The 20,649-nt window shown below is 33.6% G+C and overlaps 1 protein-coding gene across 2 annotated transcripts in view; it reads left to right on the forward strand.

Annotated features, from left to right (window-relative positions):
- Rtf1 (RNA polymerase-associated protein Rtf1) overlaps positions 1-9,310 on the forward strand; it is a 59,774-nt gene extending 50,464 nt beyond the window's left edge. For both annotated transcript variants that reach the window (XM_072526461.1, XM_072526462.1), the window contains exons 8-9: positions 2,821-3,061; positions 8,939-9,310. In XM_072526461.1, coding sequence (XP_072382562.1) covers positions 2,821-3,061; positions 8,939-9,039 — 342 coding nt within the window. In that variant the 3' untranslated portion in view covers positions 9,040-9,310. The remainder of the gene's footprint in view (positions 1-2,820; positions 3,062-8,938) is intronic.
- Positions 9,311-20,649: the final 11,339 nt, after the last annotated feature.

The raw sequence follows: 20,649 nt of genomic DNA on the forward strand, positions 1-20,649 counted from the left end.
TTCTACTAGAAAGCGATGTGCTGCTGCAACGGCAGATGTAGCACATGCTAAAAAACGAATGGTTGAAGCAGTAGAAGTCATAAAAGCTATTTCGGAGAAGTCAAATTGTGAGACCAGTGAAGTCGACTTATTTTGTAAACTACTGGCAGCAAAAATTAAAAGCTTTTCTTCAGAAATGAGAGAAGAGATCATGCATGATATTGATGAACTTATATACCATAAGAGGCTACAGGAACGTCGGGAAAATATGATCACGAGGCCATTATCACGAAGTTTATTTGCAAGTCGAGGACAATTTTAGTTCCATCACATTCTCCTTCGGCAAATTCCCAATCTCAATGTTCAATCAGATCGTACGGACAAACGCAACCGGATTATTTATTCCGGTAATGATAATAATTGACAAGTAATTCGACAAGCTTTTGTAATGGCTGATAACACCTGTACTAAGTTAGATCATTGATATTTCCAGATTGTTTTTCAGTTAATTTAAAATAAGTATGTAACTTTGTAAATTTTATAATAAAACTATTTAACTATTACAGCTTGTTTATAAATGAAAGTTCGTGTAAAGCTTGTCACGCATAGAGAGCTATACTATAATATAAATTATATCTCATATCGCTCACTATAGTAATGAGTTAGCCTGCATACACGGAACCGTAATATTTATTATAGTTCCGTGTATGCAGGCTCACTCATTACTATAGTGAGCGATATGAGATATTATATATATTATAGTACAGCTCCCCGTCAGTAACAAGCTTAACGTTCCATTAGCTATAAACTTACCTTAACATATTTGCTTAGAGCCTCACATAGGGCTTTACAAACTTCAGGTACTATTAGCGATATAACTTGGCTTGATATTTTGAATAGGAAATGCGGGCTCTTGAAACTGTCTCCCGTGGCAAGAAATCGGGGTGTTACAGCTAAACGTACTTTAGCAGGTATTGCTTCTCTCCATCGCGTGTGTTTCTTCTTTATTATTGGTTCAATTAGCTGGAGAAATATTCAAAATCGGTCGATAACATTCGACAAAAGTTATCAAATTCTACTGAACGTTCTCGCAATAAGTTATTCAATAATTGACGTCCGTCATATCTAAAATATTGATTAGGTATACCTAAATTGTTTTGTGCTACTAAATAAGACCCCAGTAGATAACCAGTATTTAAAGTAGTACTTACTGATTTCTCAGTTTATGAATTATTGTTGTCATTTACCATCTTCGAAGAGGAGGCCTTCGCCTTTTTTTAGTAAAATAAAATCATATGCTCTCAATATCACGGCAGTCGCAGCCGCTGCAATTTCCATGTCGGACATGTTGGCGTTGGCTCTAGAGGGAACGGACTGATATGTGATATCGCTCCAATACTCAATCCAAGGTGTGGATGCCTCACCAAATGTGGTAACACAGTCGGACCCAACGTTGGCTCCAACGTCAACATGTACGACATAAATAGCGGCTGCGACTGTCGTTATAATGAGTGCTTATGATTATATTTTGCTACAAAAAACCGAAGGCCTCCTCGTCGAAGAAAATGGTGGCGATATATGGAAGTAAAAATTTTAAAAGTTCATAACCACACGACAATGGTCTATTAGGACAAAATGATCTAGATTTTAAAAAGTATAAGTATATTTTTGTAAAATATTTAGATAAGTACATTTTTTTGGGTGCTTGAAAGGTACTGAAAAAACCTGATATGTATATTATTTATTTATCTAAGAAATAGCCTTTTGAGCAAAAACCCCGTTTTGATAGTCCACCAGCTTGTATCGGAGTGTTAATCCTAAACAACTCAACGGAGGTGACTCAAGTGGCCGAAGATCAATTCTTACATGTAAATTTGTTTTTTAATGCCATCATGGAATGGAAATTTTCTTCGATAAAGTAATTTTTATTTTCTAAAAAGAATGCTGTGTTAAATGGCCGCATAAGCGTTTTAAAAGAAAAAAGAAGACAAGGGCTCTTTTTATAAACTGCGACTTGTCACTGGTTTATTTTCTTTTGCTATGCTAGATTGTGCAAAATTAGGTAATTTTATGCAGGATGCGAAAATTACGCGCCAACAACTGAATTATGCGCGAACCGCATAATTATACGCCGATTGTAAGGCCGGCTCCACACATGGGATCCTACGTTGGCGCCGACGTTGGGTCAACTGTGTTCCCACGTTCGTTGGGGCATCCACACATTGGGTTGAGTATTTGGGCGATATCAGTATGTTCCCTCTAGAGGCATACTGTTCCCAGAGTCAACATGTCCGACATGGAAATTGCAGCGGCTGCGACTGTCGTGATAATGAGTGCATATGATTATGTTTTGCTACAGAAAAGGCGAATTTCACGTCGTTTTGTCTACAGCGTTACTTAAAGCTACTAGATCTTTAGAGATGCCGTATTTGGCAACTGCAGACTGAATGTATGAGTGTAAACCTGACGTCGAGGCTCTGAATCTCATTTATTCTTTTATTAACTCAATTCCCAAATTTCTTAGCCTTCTATTTTGGCTATATTCTGTATCAAACGTGACTTTAATTAACAGTCGATATATGGAAGTACATATTTTAAAAGTTACATGACCATACGTCTAAGAAGGAACAGGCCTACCACTTAAATACTTTGTGTTGGTTTCATGTTACGTCACTTATTATGACTCGGATTACGTGCATCGGGATTTATACTGTACCAACTGTATTTTAAACATAAATTGTGGCTTATTCCCATAAAATAGTAATTACTTAAGATGCCATAAGAAAATAGCTTCAGAAAAATATTAAAATTAATAGTAATGACAAAATGTCCAATTTTCAGGCTGATGATCCGTTCACCAGACGATCGACCAAACCTAGGATGAACTTCAAAGCAGGAGAAAAAGAGGCACGTGCCATCAAGGAAGCTGAACTTGCAAAATTGGCTGCCGAACGAAAAAAGAATGAAAAAATAGCAGTTCTTGAAACCAAAAAATCCGCTCAACCTGCTCAAGTTTCTCAAGACGACTTGTTTTCTGCCCATGACTTTGATATTAAAATTGATCTTGAAGTACCTCTGGCCGGTAGGTTATTTTATTTATTTTACTATAATAATTTACTTTTTTATTTTCGCCTGGTAATAAAAGAATTATAAGTTCAAGTTGTCGAAAAATAATGCATCTGTCACGGTTTCAACTACCTTTCAATAGAAGATAATATGTGTCAAGTTCGTATGTTTATTTTACATTGTTGGGAATTCAGACATTTTAATATATGGTTTCTGATTCAATAGGTTCCTAAACAATTTCCTCAAAGTAAGTGTTAATAATAGAGGTGACAATATCAGTTATACAGTGCGCCCATAAAGTATGAAAACATAAAGATATTTGTGTCACCCGTCACCCCGTATGATGTAGTAACAAAATGTTGGTTATGTATATTATATGGACCAGCAATTTCAAATTTTATATTTTCGGCGTTGCCAAATGTACAGTTTCTGAAATATACGGATAATGAGCGTATTTTTCATTGGGACCACACGTATATTTTACAATGTTTTCTTAAAATTTTTTTATTGCCGATGCAACATATAATCTGTTTTATTGTCGATATCAGTATTACCATGAATATGCAGAAATTAGGAAAAACATTTTTATTTTGTAAAATTACTCTATAAACAGAAAGGCACCTAAAGAAAAAAGTTAAAGGTGGTGTTCGATGTGTTCTTGGATAGTATGTGGCCTATTTACATACACTTTGTTTTTTAAATAACCCCATAAAAATAATCAAGAGGTGTCAAATCGGGGATCTTGCTGGCCATTCGATAGCTCTTCTTCTTCCAATCTAACAATTTTAAATGTATTGTCAAGAAACTCCCGAACGCCTCGAAGATAGTGAGGAGGTGCTCCATCTTGCTGAAACCAAATTGATCTACCATAAATGATAACCAATAATGGTATTTTTCGCCAACCTTCGGAACGAAGATGGCACTTGAAGAAGAATGGTATTTTTAATAAATCCTGCCCAAACATTATTTTTTGTTGATATTTCTTATGTGCCTCCACCATCCAATGCGAATTTTCGTCTGATCAGTATCTGCAGTTTTAGTTATTGACCGTGACATTTAAATGGAAATTAGCTTCATCAGAAAATAAGGATTTGGTTAAAAAAATTAGGATTAGTGTTAAATCTATTTAAGATTGTGTTACAGAGAACTCCATTCTGCGATCTGGATCAGCCTCATTCAGTTCATGTACCAATTGTGCTTTATATGGATACCATTTTTCTTTTTTAAATATTTACAAACAGTTGTTTGATTGATTTGATTTTCGGTTGCAATTATTCTAAAGAGCGTTTCGCTTTAAGAACGGAACGTTGCGTAGATATGGCCACGCATTTCTTATGGACGATAAAAGTGCGCCGATGTCACGACGAGCACAAGCATCATTCAGGGCTGTATTTGTATTCTCTTTTCCACAGAAATGATTTAAAATGAATGATTTAATTCATTCATTTAATAAACAAATTATTTTTGGTGATAAAGTGGAGTGGTGGAAGTGTTAAAAGTTTAATCGATAAAGTAAGTGCTAAGAGGAGAGTAGGTTCTTCTAAAATACAGAAAGAAGCTACGGAACGAGGACTAAGGCCCGTAAAAAAAAAAAACAAGAAAACGTACCAAAAGTAGAGTGAACAGCAGAAAGTTTACTTACGACGCAGTAGTTCATACGCAGCTCTGTACCATCGTGCATAGTTTTTTCTTTAAAAATTTGCCGCCGACATTGAACAAAGTTTTTGCACTGGTGAAAAAAGACAAATATTTAGCAAACATGTCACGCACAACAATGTGGAGAATACTCCATGAAATGAACTTAGTTTTTTGCAAACGAAAAGTAAAGTCGACCATGATGGAACGGCCGGATATTCTGAAATGGAGACATCAGTATTTGCGTGAGATAAAAAATTTCGTCCCCAAGGATACACCGTCGTTTATTTGGATAAAACTTTGGCAAATGTCGGACATTTCCAAAGAATGCAAGGAAAGAGACTCAACGACTTCAGTTATGGACGCGTTTGTTAAGGGGTTGTCAGCAGACCTAAAAAAGCCGACACAACTCGAGGCCCTCGATTTGTTATAGTGCATGCGGAAAAGGAATTGGGCTTTGTTGAATGTGCTGCTTTTTGGCTGTTAGCTAAAAAAACTTAGAGTACTACCATGATGAGATGGATGGTCCTATATTTGAACAATGGTTTAAGGAAAAGCTGCTTCCTAATCTTTCAGAGAAAACTGTTGTGGTGAACAACGCCTCGTACCATTCGAGAAAAGAAGAAGTGATTCCGACACAAGCGTTTAATAAAGATCAAATTAAGACATGGTTGCTGGAAAAAGATAATTTTTTGAAGATTATTTAAAATCAGGGCGTATCGAAGTCGTAAATACATTCAATGAAAAATACATAAAATATATAATCGACGAGATGTACAAAGAGAAAATGTTGCCGTTCTGATACTACCTCCATACCATTGTGAGTTGAATCCAATTGAAAAGGTGTGTATAACAAAGAACGTAAGACCGCCGGAATGGAACAATTAATAAAACATGCATTTGGTGTAGTAATAGTGGACAACTGGAAAAACAAAAATTTTGGGTTATTGACGGGTTGATGGACGATTTTGGTCTTGTGGTAATAAATCTGACGGTTGACAGTGATAGCGATGACAGTAATAGTGATTATAGATAAGATGAGGGTGGTGTTAATATGCAGTGAGTAAATTATGTGATAGTGTGAAAATCGGCGGACACAAAGTGTCAAATCCGAAAAGTATGCAAGTGATAGTCCGGCAAAAAGTGAAAATTAGGTAATAGTGCGAAAAATTGCCAATAATATAACATCCTTTTTAAGGGGAATGCATGTTATATATAAGGAAAAATTTTTATGTAAGTGTATTAAGTAATTGTTGTTATTATTTACATGCAAATGAAATAAAAGTTGCACTTATTTTTCTTACCGTTTATTTAAATCTTATCTAAAGCGTTAATGAACATGTAGTGTTAAAGAATAGTCAAATTAAACTATTTTTATCAGACCTATAATAAATAATTATATGCCTATTCAGGGTGTTTCAAAAGGTATGTCATAAATTAAATCACGCCTTCCGGGGACAAAAATAAATTGAGTGAAATCAACTTACCTTAGTACAAAAGTGTACACAAAAAAAGTTACAGCCCTTTGAAGTTACAAAATAAAAATTGTTTTTTTGCATTATCTCCTAAACTACTTGACATTTTGTAATTAAAATGGACACTTGGACACGTTATTTTCTTGTTCCGAAAGCATTTTTCATACAAAAGAAACAACAAAATCTAATCGCACAGAAAAATTCTAAGGGGGGTGTGCGGCCCTAAATCTCCCCAAACTTTTGAGTATGTTCAAATCAAATGAATTTTGTGGCATCATTACTTTAACACATTGATTTTAAAACTTTTTTGCCTCTTATCACTTTTTTGAAAAACTAGTTTTTTCGTAGTTGGCCATAAAATTACAATTAGTTTCTACGGATACAATAATTACAAACAGTTCCATAATAGTCAATAATATGAAGCTATCATTTATTGTGTGAATAAGATTAATATTAAAAATTTTGATATTACAATGACCTACACATTTCAGGAAATGGCAGATATACATTTAACTTTGGGTAAGTTGGATCAGATTAAATTATGATTTCAACAAATTATCGGGTATATCGTAGGTGAATGTCAAGGAAATAGTGCAGCAGCCGCAAGGCGTTATGCAGTAAAATACCCCAATCGACATACACCCGATAGACAATTATTTCTGACCATTGATCGTCGTTTACGGGAAACGGGTACATTCCAACCGCAAGTTGCTGGCAATAGTGGTCGTCCAATAATGGATGCAACTGATGAAGACATTTTAGAAATCATTGAAGAAGTCCCTGGAACAAGTACAAGGGTAATAGCTGCTCAACCAAATGTTCCTCACGTAAGGGTTTGGAGGCGTTTGAAGGATCAGCTGCTTCAACTCTATTACTTAACAACGGTTCAAGAGTTATTGGTTGAAGATTATCCTAAAAGGATTGGATTTTGCGATTGGTTGTTAATGGAAAACAGTCGAAATGTTAATTTTATTAGAAATGTTTTTGTTTCAGTAGAAATGGAATAACAAACCATTATAACGAGCACATTTGGGCCGACGAAAATCCTCACGCCAAAAAAACGACTCATCACCAAAGGACTTTCAAAGTTAATGTTTGGACAGGAATTGTGGATAACAATCTAATACGCCCAGTATTTCTTCCCAACAATTTAAATGGTGATAATTATTTGCAGTTCTTGGCAAACGATTTACAAGAGTATTTGGAAGAAGTGAATATTGCAATAAGGCAAAATATATGGTTTCTACAAGATGGCGCTCCACCGCATTACAGTAATGAAGTCCGGGAATACCTTTGCAGGCAGTATCCTGGTCGGTGGATTTGAAGGGGTCGTGACGCACCTATTTCTTGGCCACCCAGAAGTCCAGGTCTTAATCCCATGGACTTTTGCTTTGGGGGGTTTATGAAAGAGAAAGTGTATTTTGTAACAATAGAGGACGAACAACAATTGAGGGTAAAATAATTGAAGCTGCAAATCAATTTAGTCAGCAAAATATGATTTTTCAACGCATTCGGTTTTTCTTATTAGAACGATACCGAATGTTTATTGAAGAAAATGGGGGTCATTTTGAACATTTATTGTAATATCATATTTATAGAGGTTATAGATATTTTTTGTACTTGTTAATTCATTTGAGCCATTTATTTGGTTGCATGTAATTTTTTAAAGGTTAATAAAAAGGGCTGTAACTCAATAAAAACTGTTTTTTGAAAAAAGTGATAAAAGTCAAAAAAATTTTAAAAACAATGATGCCACAAAATTCATTTGATTTGAACGTACTCAAAAGTTTGGGGGGATTTAGGGCTGCATACACCCCTTAAAATTTTTCTGTGCGCTTAGATTTTCTTGTTTTTTTTTTTATGAAAATTGCTTTCAGAACAAGAAAGTAATATGTCCATTTTTATTACAAAATGTCAAGTAGTTTAGGAGATAATGCAAAAAAACAATTTTTATTTTGTAACTTCAAAGAGCTGTAACTATTTTTGTCCCCGGAATGCGTGATTTAATTTATGACATACCTTTTTTAAACACCCTGTATATGTCTATTAAAGAAACAAGTATTTATAAAGCATTATTCTGTATTTAACTATAATAGATCGACGTTTTGCCTTGCAATTTATAAAAGATACAGATTAAAGCAAAAATCTGAATTTTTGTTTCGTCAACCAAGAAATCTTCAAATTTCTAATTTGATGATTATTTAGCAGATAGTCTTTGCTTTTATCCAAAAGTTTTGTACACATATTATGTTACTAATTTCAATTTAACACTGAAATTATGTCTTAAAACTTTGTATCCACATGCAAATTCAAAAATTGGAAAGATATGTGTTTTTTGACGATTATTGCTCCAATATTTTTATTTCCAATTGTCTGTTGTCAGTATGTGACCATTCATATAGTTCATTGCAGAACTTTAGTTGGTTTGTGTAAAGTTAACACTTCCACAAATTTGTCATTTTTATTACTACTGTCATTAATAAATTTTTGGCCAGGTAAACATAAATTATTTATGTGCCCCTTCTACATTAATTTGACCGACTACCTTATTCCTTCTGTAGTCGATTTATTCAGTTTATTCTTGTAAATGCTCCCACTTATACATTTCACAGTTTTGTGGGGCTTACGAGTTTCTAATTTTTCACACCTGTGACGCATCATTTATCCTTAAATACCCATGAACAACTATTTAATCATGAGTATAATTATTATAGTTTAGATACAATAAATATAAATACCGTTATTTATAATGTAAATAGTAAAACTTGAATATTATGTTTCAGCTACACCAGTAAACGTGGTTCCTAAGACAATGACAAAAGATTTAGCACCTAAACGAAGCCTAAATCTGCAGGACTACAAAAAGAAACGGGGCCTTATTTAATATTTGTTTCATATCGGACCAGGGTCTTTAGAGTATTTATGTAATTATTCCTCTTGAAACCATCAACCTCCCAAATCTCTATTAAAGACAATTTTGAAGCCAATGGTATTAAACGAATATTTTTGTTAAACCATTTAGAATGTAATTTTAACTATTTATTATTTTAGTGTCAGATAGTGGCCTCTTTACATTATATTAGGTTAAATTTGTATATATTAAGAAAATGTGGCCCATGAAGTACAGTATCTTGAATAAACTTACTTTTTATACATGTACTTGTATCATTTTTAAGGTTTGTTGGAACTTTTTATGTGAAACGACTCTTATGTCATATGTTCGAAACTGATATTTTGTGTATGCGTGGCACGTATATTATATTATTCGTTGCTTCTCCGTTCAAGATCACAAGCACACACAGTTTGAATGTGTATACTGCGCGTCCAGTGCACACAGTATATTATTATAATAAGAAAATATTTTTATTTTATTGTCAAAAGAGATCTGATAAGTAAAAGTATGTGATAGAGATGAATCAATTAAGAAAAAGAGCAGGAAAAACAAAATTGAACCGAATCAGAATTGTGGATATTAGAAAAGTCATAAAACACGAATCGATATTATTAAAAGTTCAAAAACAACAAAAAACCTAGATGAAACATTAACACAATGGACTAATAGAAAATACATCGAGTTAGAATCTATGAAGAAGCTATGAGCATATTAACGAATATACTAAAAACGGCGTCAGAAGGTGTGGTTAACGATCATACCAATATGGCGGTGGGATCAGGGCCGGACTCAATAATATTAAAACTACTATACAATTATGACTAGTTATTCAAAAGATTTAAACATAATCTAAAAAAGTGCAATACATTTTTAATAAACTATGATTTATTCAATCAAAATTAAAGGGGTTGCCATTGGGTAGCTATTAAAAAATGTGATGTACACTAAATTCACTAACTGAGCGAGTACAAAACATGTAGGAAACAAATTGATTAAAACGTAGGAATACAAGATGCACATTGATTAAAAGTGTAGCGTAATAAATGCCACTGTTAGGCTGTGGAGAATTGTGCTTAATCTAAGATGGAAAATGCTCTGATCATTGGCAACACCGTTACGCAAATAAGGGTACTACGGTATGGGCTTCAGTCTGGTAGAGGTATCTTGTGTGAGGTAAATACACGTAAGAGAAGAAACTTTTGGACACCACCTTATTTTTGAAGGAATATAGAAACCTAGTAAATACGAGAATGGATAGAAGATTAGATAAGAGCGATAACATGAAAGATATAAAGTGACGAGAACGGAATGAAAATAAGACAAAAACAATACGAGAAAGATACAGATGTTACTAGACGGGAACAAAAAGACTAGAGAAGAGAATTATATTCCGCCTGTAAACACTAAAAATACGGCATATATACATAATATATGAAGAATAATTAATACAATCAAGTAACAAGTTGTACCTGAAAGAGATAATAATATAAATAATATTTTAAAGGGTAAACTAAAGATATGAGATAAAAGAAATACGTTCGTTTTACAACTTATGTATTTGTTAACTTGAACGCTGTGCAAAGTTCGTTACATACTAGACCAAAAATAGTTCAATTAATATTGAAATTTTAAGATATTTGAGTACTCTCAATAATTTGAGAATTTTTGATCGAAAAACTGATCTAGGTTACTGATAAGATTTTTTATGAATACTATTAATTTATTCTCTGAAGTACGGGCCATTACTTTGTTTAAATATTTGTATACTAACCTATGAAACGTTATTCCTGAAGATTTTTTATCAACATTGCTACTGCAACTACGTTGAGATAAACCATTATTAAACTAAACTATTATTATGCACTGTCACAATATAATATTACAGTTACTATGAAAACTAAAAAATATTCTAAAAACAACAAACGTAAACAATCATACACGATCTGACACAACGATCATAACAATATGGCCGAAGCGAGGTCGTTTTTAGTCACGTGATGCCCTCTCCATAGATTCTATCTCGATGGGAGAATAGCAAAGCAAGTGATGAAATTCAAAAGGTATGGTAAACGAAGAAAGCTAAGAAAAAAGTGAGCTTCAAGAAAGTAGAAGAATAATTTCTTTACTTACAAATTCTTTCAATGATTCTGAACTTCGATATTTCATAACTACTGGCTCATACTACATAATGCTACTCATGTAGCATTCTTTGCTTTTTGACGTAACTGAAACAACTAAATGTTCCCTTTAAAACTGAAATCAGAACTCAAATTCGTGAGGTAACTCTGTGGCTTACTGTATGTAATATGTACGAACTTATTAAAAAGTGTGAGTGAAATAACAACCTAAGAAAATGAAAGTATTAAATGAAAATATTCAACACCAAATGTGTTGATAAAAATCCAACCACTATATCCAAAAGCCCAAAAAATGGCCTAGTGGAGGAACAACATTTTTATTCACAAATTGATGAAAGAATACACAAACGGGTTTTTAAACAGTTTTTATTTTTTTAATTACGAGGTGGTACAGGAAGTTCAAGATATTTGTAACCTTAGTCTATATAACTAGTATCTTTAATGTTTCCAATGGAAGTCTGTTCAGTACTTCCCAAAATTGTACCTTATTTTTTGTTTGTCCTGGTCATTTCAATTCAATTCGGGCTCTGATTTCTAAGTTTACGTTCAGAGTGGAAGCGGGGAGCAGAGCGGCGATATTTTCCCGAGCAAAGAGCAAAGAAGTACCAAGCCAGAGAGGGAGCTGGGAGTCACGCGGGAGTCTCAGTTCTTTCCCACACGATAATGGAAATTGACCATTTCCTTATAGATAGTAGTAACAATAAAAATAAAAAACACATAAATAAAATTGAACATTAAAATAACATTATTGCTGATGTATATGTACATCCAATAAAATGCATGTTAAAATTTAAATATCTGAGCTCGTTCGTTAATAATAAATAAGATGGAACAAGTAAAAGTTATTTCAAAATGCAAAAAATAACAATGTAAGAAAACATTAGAGAAATGTTATTTCTTTAATTATTAATCATTAAGGCTAGTTAGTATCATTAAGGTGAGTGTAGTTTTAAATTTTGTTCAATATATTGCAATATATGTTGCTTAATTGCCCTGTGTCTGTTTTATAATTTAAAGTTTGTTTATTTTTGTTAATGTGGTACATCTCCAAAAATAACCTACTTTTGTAATTTTCAGTCTGTGCCAAAATACGCGCATTGTTGTAGTCTAACGGATGACCGGTGTTTTTATAGTGCTCGACTACTGCACAAGTATTTTTTCCTAAGCTGCAATCACTTTTATGCTGTGTGATACGTTGTTTAAAAAAAAAGAAAAAAAATACTTGTGCAGTAGTCGAGCACTATAAAAACACCGGTCATCTGTTAGACTACAACAATGCTCTTGTGGTGCCACGTAGTTTTTGGACTATATTATTTCATGTTTTCAGTTTTCCTGCCGTTCTTTGTAGGTGTTCTTTAAAACTTAATGTTCTGTTCAGAGTCACTCCCAATATATTTTGGTGTTGAGTTATGAGTAAGCAGTCTATTTTCAAAGTGAACTGAGAGTTTTTTGATGGCTTATTCTCCCATAGCGGCAAGGTCATCCGTTAGTATTGTTTCTGTAATATCCATGTTATTATGTCTTGCTGCAATGGCCCAGTCGTCAGCGTAACCAAATTTCTGTGAAGTTGTCCCAGGTAGATCCGCGATGTATAAATTACACAGTAAGGGTGACAAAACAGATCTCTGTCAGTCCATTGCTGAGCTTCATTTGGACACTTTTAAAGTTGTCCATTGTGACTTGAAAAGGTCTGTCGATGAGCATGCTATCAATGCAATGAGTTTAGTTACCTTTTGACACGGGATGGCACGGATTAGTTTGCAGATTAGTCCTTGTCTCCAGACAGTATCGTATGCAGCTGATAGGTCAATGAAAGTAACGGATGTTTTTTGCTTTCTTTGAAAACCTGCTTCAATATGTGTTGTTAGGGATAGGATAACCTGTGCAGTTGCGGTTAGGTCTGAACCCTGCTTGCTCAATAGGTATCAATTTTGTTGAAGATATCTTCAATATCTACTAATTCTGTTGAAGATTAAGTGTTCTAATAGTTTATAGACACAGCTCAGCAGTGCAATTGGTCGGTAGTTTTGGGGTTGATTATTAGTGATCATTTGCCTTTCCTGGTTTTAATATTGCTATAATGGAGGCCTTTTTTAGTAAATGGGGGATAATTCTTGATTTTAACATATCTGTATACTGCCGTGTTAGAGAGAAAGACCTCATCTGCGTAGAAGCAAAGTTTTCGTAACGGCCGAATAACTTTTGCAGTGCATAGCATAACCGTTGCCAATATTATATGGTTTTAACAGATATTATTTTAAACTTTTATTTAAAATGAATTTATCTAGAGTTTTTTTTTTGTTTATATTTATTCATTTGCAATTAAAGATGTAGATAGGGCACTGCGGACACTTGCATATATAAGCTAAAAACGCCTCATCTACATTTGAGGCACTTTCGTCTAACAAACTCTCAAAATTACTTACAGGGGTATTTTATAATTAGATGCTTCAAGACGTAACTTTATATTTTAAATACCTATAGTGTAATTTTAATTAAGGTAATGATGAAGGTGAGTAATTACTTAAGTCGCACAATAGGATAATTTTATTACAGTACCTACATTACAGCAAAACTTTATGTATTAAAAACATAACTTTTATTGAAACTACAACAACACAACTTAATAATCAAGATTTTCACATAAGTCCACTGCATCATCAGAAATTGGCAGCTCCTGTCAAAAATGCCTCCGATTAGCAGGAATCAAAGGATCATATCTTATCATATCAAAGGATCATATCTTTTTTAAAGTAGACTCTTGTTTGTTTTACTTATACCTCTGCAAAGCGGTGTAGAAATTGTTTCACTTTTGTTTTTCAGGTATTTCGCAGTTAGAAAATTCAGCTCCTTGTATGGCGAATCATATTCGTATGAATATGACATATTAAAACTTCCTCGAATAAATTTTACTTTAACAATATTACTAAGGTATGGTCTTGGTGAATGTTTTTTAATCTTTGCCAGTGAAAAATGATCTTTCCAATCCTTAAAAGTCAGTAATGTCCATGTTTAGACCCTTTACATTTTTTATTTTAATTTGCTCGATTGCCGATTTAAGGTCATATACTTTTCCGCCAGCTCCATAAGTCGAGCCATATGAATTCAGAGATTGTTCCACCTGGTGGTGGAAACAATCAGCTGACATAAATGAATGACCTGGCTCGAAGTAGTAAACGTCTATGACATCTGCAGAAATTTCTGGTGAATTAATAATATCTACAAAAAGGGAAAACAAGGTCCAATTTTTATTTTGTCCAGCACAATTGTCAAGCCAGACCTTAATGTATGTGGCATCTCGTTGGCTGAGTAAGTACTTATTAAATGTGCTACAAATGTTTTCTTTTTTTCGACCAGCTACCCCCTCATGCCATATAACGGCTGTAGGACCTAAAAGTTTCTGATTTTTTCCCACCACAACAAAGCTTACATTAAAAACAACAATTCTTTGCGTAAATAGTACCTAAAAAAAAACATCGTAAAATATTGTAATATTTTTAATAATCTAATTTATTGTCTTTATTTATTATCAAAGGTTCTACATTTATAACACTTAGTTTATTTAAAGTCTTTATTTGTACAATCTAACTAATTTATTTCACACTAATAATTATATAATTTATTTACATCTATTACAATACGTGAGTTACGTTTAAAAAACTCGACGCGATGTTATTTTCTAGACTAATAGTCCTCAACAAAATTCCCTCTTTAAATATAAAATGCCGTTAATCGAGAATGACTTCGAATTCGGACGGCGGCCCTCTCGACCATTCAGGTTGGCAAAACAGGTCTTTCAGCTGAGTGGCGAAATTACTAGAATAGAATAGAATTAGAAATAATATATTTACAGTTTTATGCGTCATAATATTTATCGTAACAATATCAATGTCAACACTACCTAATATAAATTAATAAATTACCTGCTTGAATGTATCGATGCGAGGCAGCATGATTACTTTTTGAAGGTCTGCTGATAGGCATATCTTCTTGGCTGTCCATTTTGTAGAATCTGCATCTTCCTTATATCTCTTCCTGGCTTCTTTAGCTTTTTTATTATGACTGTTACATTTTACGCAAGTAACACAATTGTCAAAGTCCATGTTATTTTTTGAATGAGCATTGTTGTGTTGGTTAAAAATTTCACATTGCTCACATTCTTCGTGACCAAGCTTTGTGAATGATATCTTCATGACATCTTTTACGAAGGCCCTGTATGTGTAATATGAGCACTTAATATTTCTATGTTTTTCAATAAAATCGTTGTGCATTTGTATTAAACTAATATCAGATGGAAGATATTTTCTATGTGGAGCATGCTCCATACGATAATGTGAGAGGCAGGGTTGAAATGATTTTACGTGTTTTACATTACTACCTTTTAGTAGGAAAGTGTTTGACGTGTTTCTTTTAAGTTTGCTGTCTTCGGAAGAAACATCAATAGTCCTACGTTTTACAGCAGTACGTTCGACGCTTCCATTTATAAATAAATGCCTTTCTTTCCATAATAGGTTCCAATATTCTTCGTTAAGCTCTTGTCTTCTATTTTGGTCTATTTTTATAGTACACTTTTTCTTACATGCTGATGTACATGGAGATAAAACGTGGTGGGCACGGCGCACCTTTTCAATTATTTTTTGTTGCTTCTCCATTCTTGATTCTTTGCATTTTTTTCTTTTTCGAAGTTCTCCCTTCTTGGAGTACAATATAGATCTATCTTTATTTACTTCAGTATTTGCTCCTCTATCGTTCAATGGCCCCTCATTGAACTTCTTTTCGTCAGAATCTTCATTTTGAGTATCCTTCCCTTCCCTACATGGTACTAAATCTTCTTCTTCTTCTTCTTCTCGTAGCACTACAACCCGGGGTGGGTTTTGGCTGACTGCACAACTTGCTTCCATCTTAAACGGTCGTCCATAATAGTTGGGTCAGTGGGCAGCCCCATTGTTCTTAGATCTGACCATATATTGTCTCTCCATCGCATTCGTGGACGTCCTAAGGGTCTTCTTCCTGTGGGGGCTTCCTCCCATATTAATTTGGCAAGGCGGTTATTAGGGAGTCTATGGACATGACCAGCCCATCTAAGACGTTGGGATTTAATCTCTTGGACTATATCGCTCGCTCTATACATCTGCTTGACCTCAGCATTTGTTCTCATTCGGTATTGGTTGCTATTAATGTCGTGATAAGGCCCAAAGATTCTTCTGATGATTTTCCTCTCAAAACATCTAAGTTTTCTTTCAGTTTCTTTGGTCAGGGTCCACGTCTCACACCCATACATGAGCACCGGTCTAATCACCGTTTTATATATTCTAATCTTTGATGTTCGTGTTAGGCTTTTAGATTTAATAGTATTGTGGAGACTGTACATACAACTGTTTGCTGCCTGAATTCTTCCTTTAATCTCTTCCGCGATATCGTTATCTGCAGTGATTGTTGCTCCGAGATATTTAAAACTCTCCACTCTTTCAAAGTTATATGGGTCTATTGTCATATTTTGCCCTATTCTATCTCGTCCCTTTTGTCTGTTGATGTATTTGGTTTTCTCTTCGTTTACCCTTAAACCAGTTTTCTTTGCCTCTACCTCCAATTTATTAAAAGTCTCCTTCACATTGGTGACAGTGTTTCCCACAATGTCAATGTCATCTGCGTATGCTAGTAGTAATTTTGGTCCATTTACTGTCTGTAATTTTGTTTTAACTACTCTTGCTCTTACTACTTTCTCCAGGATGATATTAAAGAGGAGAAGTGACAGCGCATCTCCTTGTTTCATGCCATTGCTTATTTCGAAAAATTCTGAGAGTTTGTTACCTATCCGTACTTTGGACTAAATCTTGCGCACCATTAAATTTTACTGAAACTTCATCTACTGGTTTGTCTTCAATAATATACTCACTAACTACTTCGCCGGCTTCACTTATCTGCCTTAATCTAATTTCTTCGCTATTCACTTCATTTATAATACGTGATAGTGAACCGGATTTTGATTTAACATTAGTATATGATGGTTGATTCGTAATTAGACATATCATTTAAGTTATCATCTTCAATCGGGTTGTCTACATTGGTGGCTTCCGTAGTCGGTAGTGATGTTAAACAAATAGGACCATCGCTGACATTCTCATATTGAATCCCATTACTCAGATTGGTTAACGCTAATACTTCATGAATAATTACTTTTGGGAACGAATCTTTATCAATATGCGTATAACTGGTTGGGGCACTAAATCAATGGATTCCAAGCTCCCATCTTCAATTATGGCATTAAGAACTGCATTTCCCGAAGGTAAATATCATGAATACCTTTTTCACATAAATGATTATTAACACTATCATTCAGGGGTTGAGTTGGTAATTTAATCATTTTATTGAAGCTCTCCTCTTGGATCCCATTATCCACAACTGTACTTCCCGAAGGCATATTTAATGGAATTGGTTGCAACATGCTAAGAATTCTCGTACTTCGTGACATTTATTAATTTTATTTACATTACTTTAAATTGATATATTCATGTAAACCAAAGCTGATACTCAAGAGTTGGTAAAAAATGTTTGGCTAAACATTATATTGTTTGAGGTCGACTCAGTCATTGAATATTTTAACAAACATAATTTTGTTACACCCTATAGATTATGCTTATCAGCGTAATTTATTTTACAGGAAATCTACATTGTGTTAATAATTTAAAACAGAAAAATAGATACAAGAATGTACTAAAACCACTATGTACCTAAAAAATATTACTACATATTATAGTTTGTTTTTATTTCCACTACACTAAACTAGAGAGATCATTAGTATCCCTACAACTAAAAAGAAATATGCGCTTACCTTTTAGTCCTTTATGTTTATTGTCACAATATATAAAAAACTTAAACGTTTAAACAATTTCAATTAATAAACAAAATAGACTTTATTCGCACGGATTAGATACAAACCTGTCTTAACTACTGCGATGCATGTGTAAAATAGTCTAATACGCTTTCTTATAAGGCGTTTTTGATTCACACAGTCTAGTCCGTGCCAGAGATGTTGGTTAAGTCTTCTCCTGTGCAAGTTCAGTTGTTTTATTATAATAATAGTAGATAGGGCAGTCTAGCATCACAAAATTTCAAGTTTTAGAGTTAAGCTAAAGTTATTTTAAGGCTTAGTTTTAAAACTAAATGATGATGAGGTGTATTTTCTTAACGTTTTATGTGCAAAATTGATTCCTTAAGGTTGATCTGCACCTCCCAAGGACAAACTACAAATTCAAAAAATTTGAAAAAAATTGAGAAGGTATATGTGACAACTAGAAATATTTTGACAAATTTTGAGCAAACTTCATGTTTTCGTTTTCGAAAAAACTCTAAAAAACTACTTTTTTCCAAGTATAAAGCGGGAAAACCAGACATACAATTTTGTTAATTTTCTTACAACATAAAGATATAACCCTAAGAAATACTTATGAATTTTTTGAAACTTTTTGAATTTACAGTTTTGTCACAATGGGAAAAAATAATATGTTCCGGCTTACAATAAAGCTACCGGTCAAAAACCGGAAAAATTTTAATAATATATATAAAACTGTAAAAGTGGAAAATATTTGCAATAAAACGTTGAATATTCTTTCCTAAACATATGAAAAATCTTGTTAAACAAGAATTATACCTTGAACTGCCGCCATCAAATCTTATACTAGAGAGATGGCTCCATCTCAAACGTTGGTAGTATTTATCATCGATAGAGTGCATTACTTTCGGCCTCGAACGCTTCAAGCGAATCGTCATACTAACAGGGTTGCCATATCAATTATTTTGTACAACACTTTGGCAGATTACAATAAGATTGTTATCGGTTTGAATGAATTTTATCTGGCATGCTGAAACTTACAGAATAATAGATACTGTACTATTCCATCTACAAGTAATATATCTATAAAAAACGTATTTAGTTTTTAAAAACCTATTTATGCGTTTTTAGTTAATTATTTTAGTATTTATAAACAATAGTGTTGCTTGCATAACGTATCAGTGTAATTTTTATATTAGTATAAGCATTAGGAATTCACATTTGTCAACTTGTATTTTAAATCTTGTTTCTCTTAATTTCTCAAAAATCTTCTTGAGATTTACCATATGTTCCTAAAGAGAGGTTGAAAATGTCCATGTAGACTAGATATATTTCGCCTGTAAGTCTTTTTAGTACGTTCTCCATTACTCTCTGGAATGTTGAGGGTGCATTTTTGAATCCGAATGGCATTCTCAGGTATTCATAGTGGCCATTTTCAACGTTAAATGCAGTCTTCTAAATATCTTCTTCCTTCATTTCAATTTGATGGAATCCGCTGGCTACATCTGGGTGGAAAAGTATTGGCAGCGTCCTAGTTTGTCCAGAATGTCTGTTATATTTGGAATTGGATATAGATAAGCGATAGTTTTCTCGTTCACCTTCCTGTAGTCGACAACTACACGCCATTTAATTTTTCTTGGGGCATCTGGTTTCTTTGGAATGACCCACATTGGGGATGACCAGGGCAATTGATTAGGTTTGATGATTTCTTGATCGATCATCCTTATGGATGTGTGGATACCGATTTGACTTGGGGTAAACCGAAACTTCATCTCTTGTTCGTATATGGTGTTTTATTTGGTTAGTAAATGTTAACTGACTGTATGAATGATGAAATATGCATGATGCAAACTTCCTGCACTGTCGTCTTCGGTGAGATTCTCCTTTTGTATTAAAATGATCGGTTCTTAGGAAAGGATCGACATCTCTTAGATTTATTGGTTGACTTTTGATGGGATCAATTATTACTACTTGAATATATTCATCGGTGTTATTGACTAGCTCGGTCAAGGCAAGTTGATTACATGCGACGGAGAGAGTTTTTCTTAGGATGGCACCTTCGACTTCTTGTCTTGGGATGACGATTTACCTGATGTTTTATTTACTGGCAATTTAACTTATATAATTGTTTAGGGCTCTGGTGGACTGTATAGAATTGGGTTTCATTTATGACATAGTAATTAATAGGAAGAAATAGAATGCTCTGTAGTAAGAGTAGCTTGGGTAAAATGGAGATTTGCTTTCAGAAGCCTTAAGATTAAGACCATCAAATGTCTTGTGAACTTTGAAAAGATAAAATTTTAAGTTACTATCCGAGTTCAATTCGGGAAAAATTGGAATTTCTACACAATAATCTTATGAATGATTCTGAAAAATTGATGTAGCAAGTGGTTCATATTTAATATTATTTTTGTAGAATTTATTGGCTATATCAGGATTAAGGAAAGATTTAGTGGCTCTTGTATCAATAAGAAGTTTAAGAGGGAGATTTTGAATTTTGATGTAAGAAAGCTCTTTTTTGTCAGCAAAGAAATGCAATTCTACTAAGTTTCTTTTTGAAATCTTAGAAAATTTACATCTTCGTCCTCATATTCTTGGATTTTTTGTTCATAGTAAGAGTAACCTGGGTAT

This window comes from Diabrotica undecimpunctata, chromosome 3, assembly GCF_040954645.1.
Source record: "Diabrotica undecimpunctata isolate CICGRU chromosome 3, icDiaUnde3, whole genome shotgun sequence".
Classification (NCBI taxonomy): domain Eukaryota; kingdom Metazoa; phylum Arthropoda; class Insecta; order Coleoptera; family Chrysomelidae; genus Diabrotica; species Diabrotica undecimpunctata.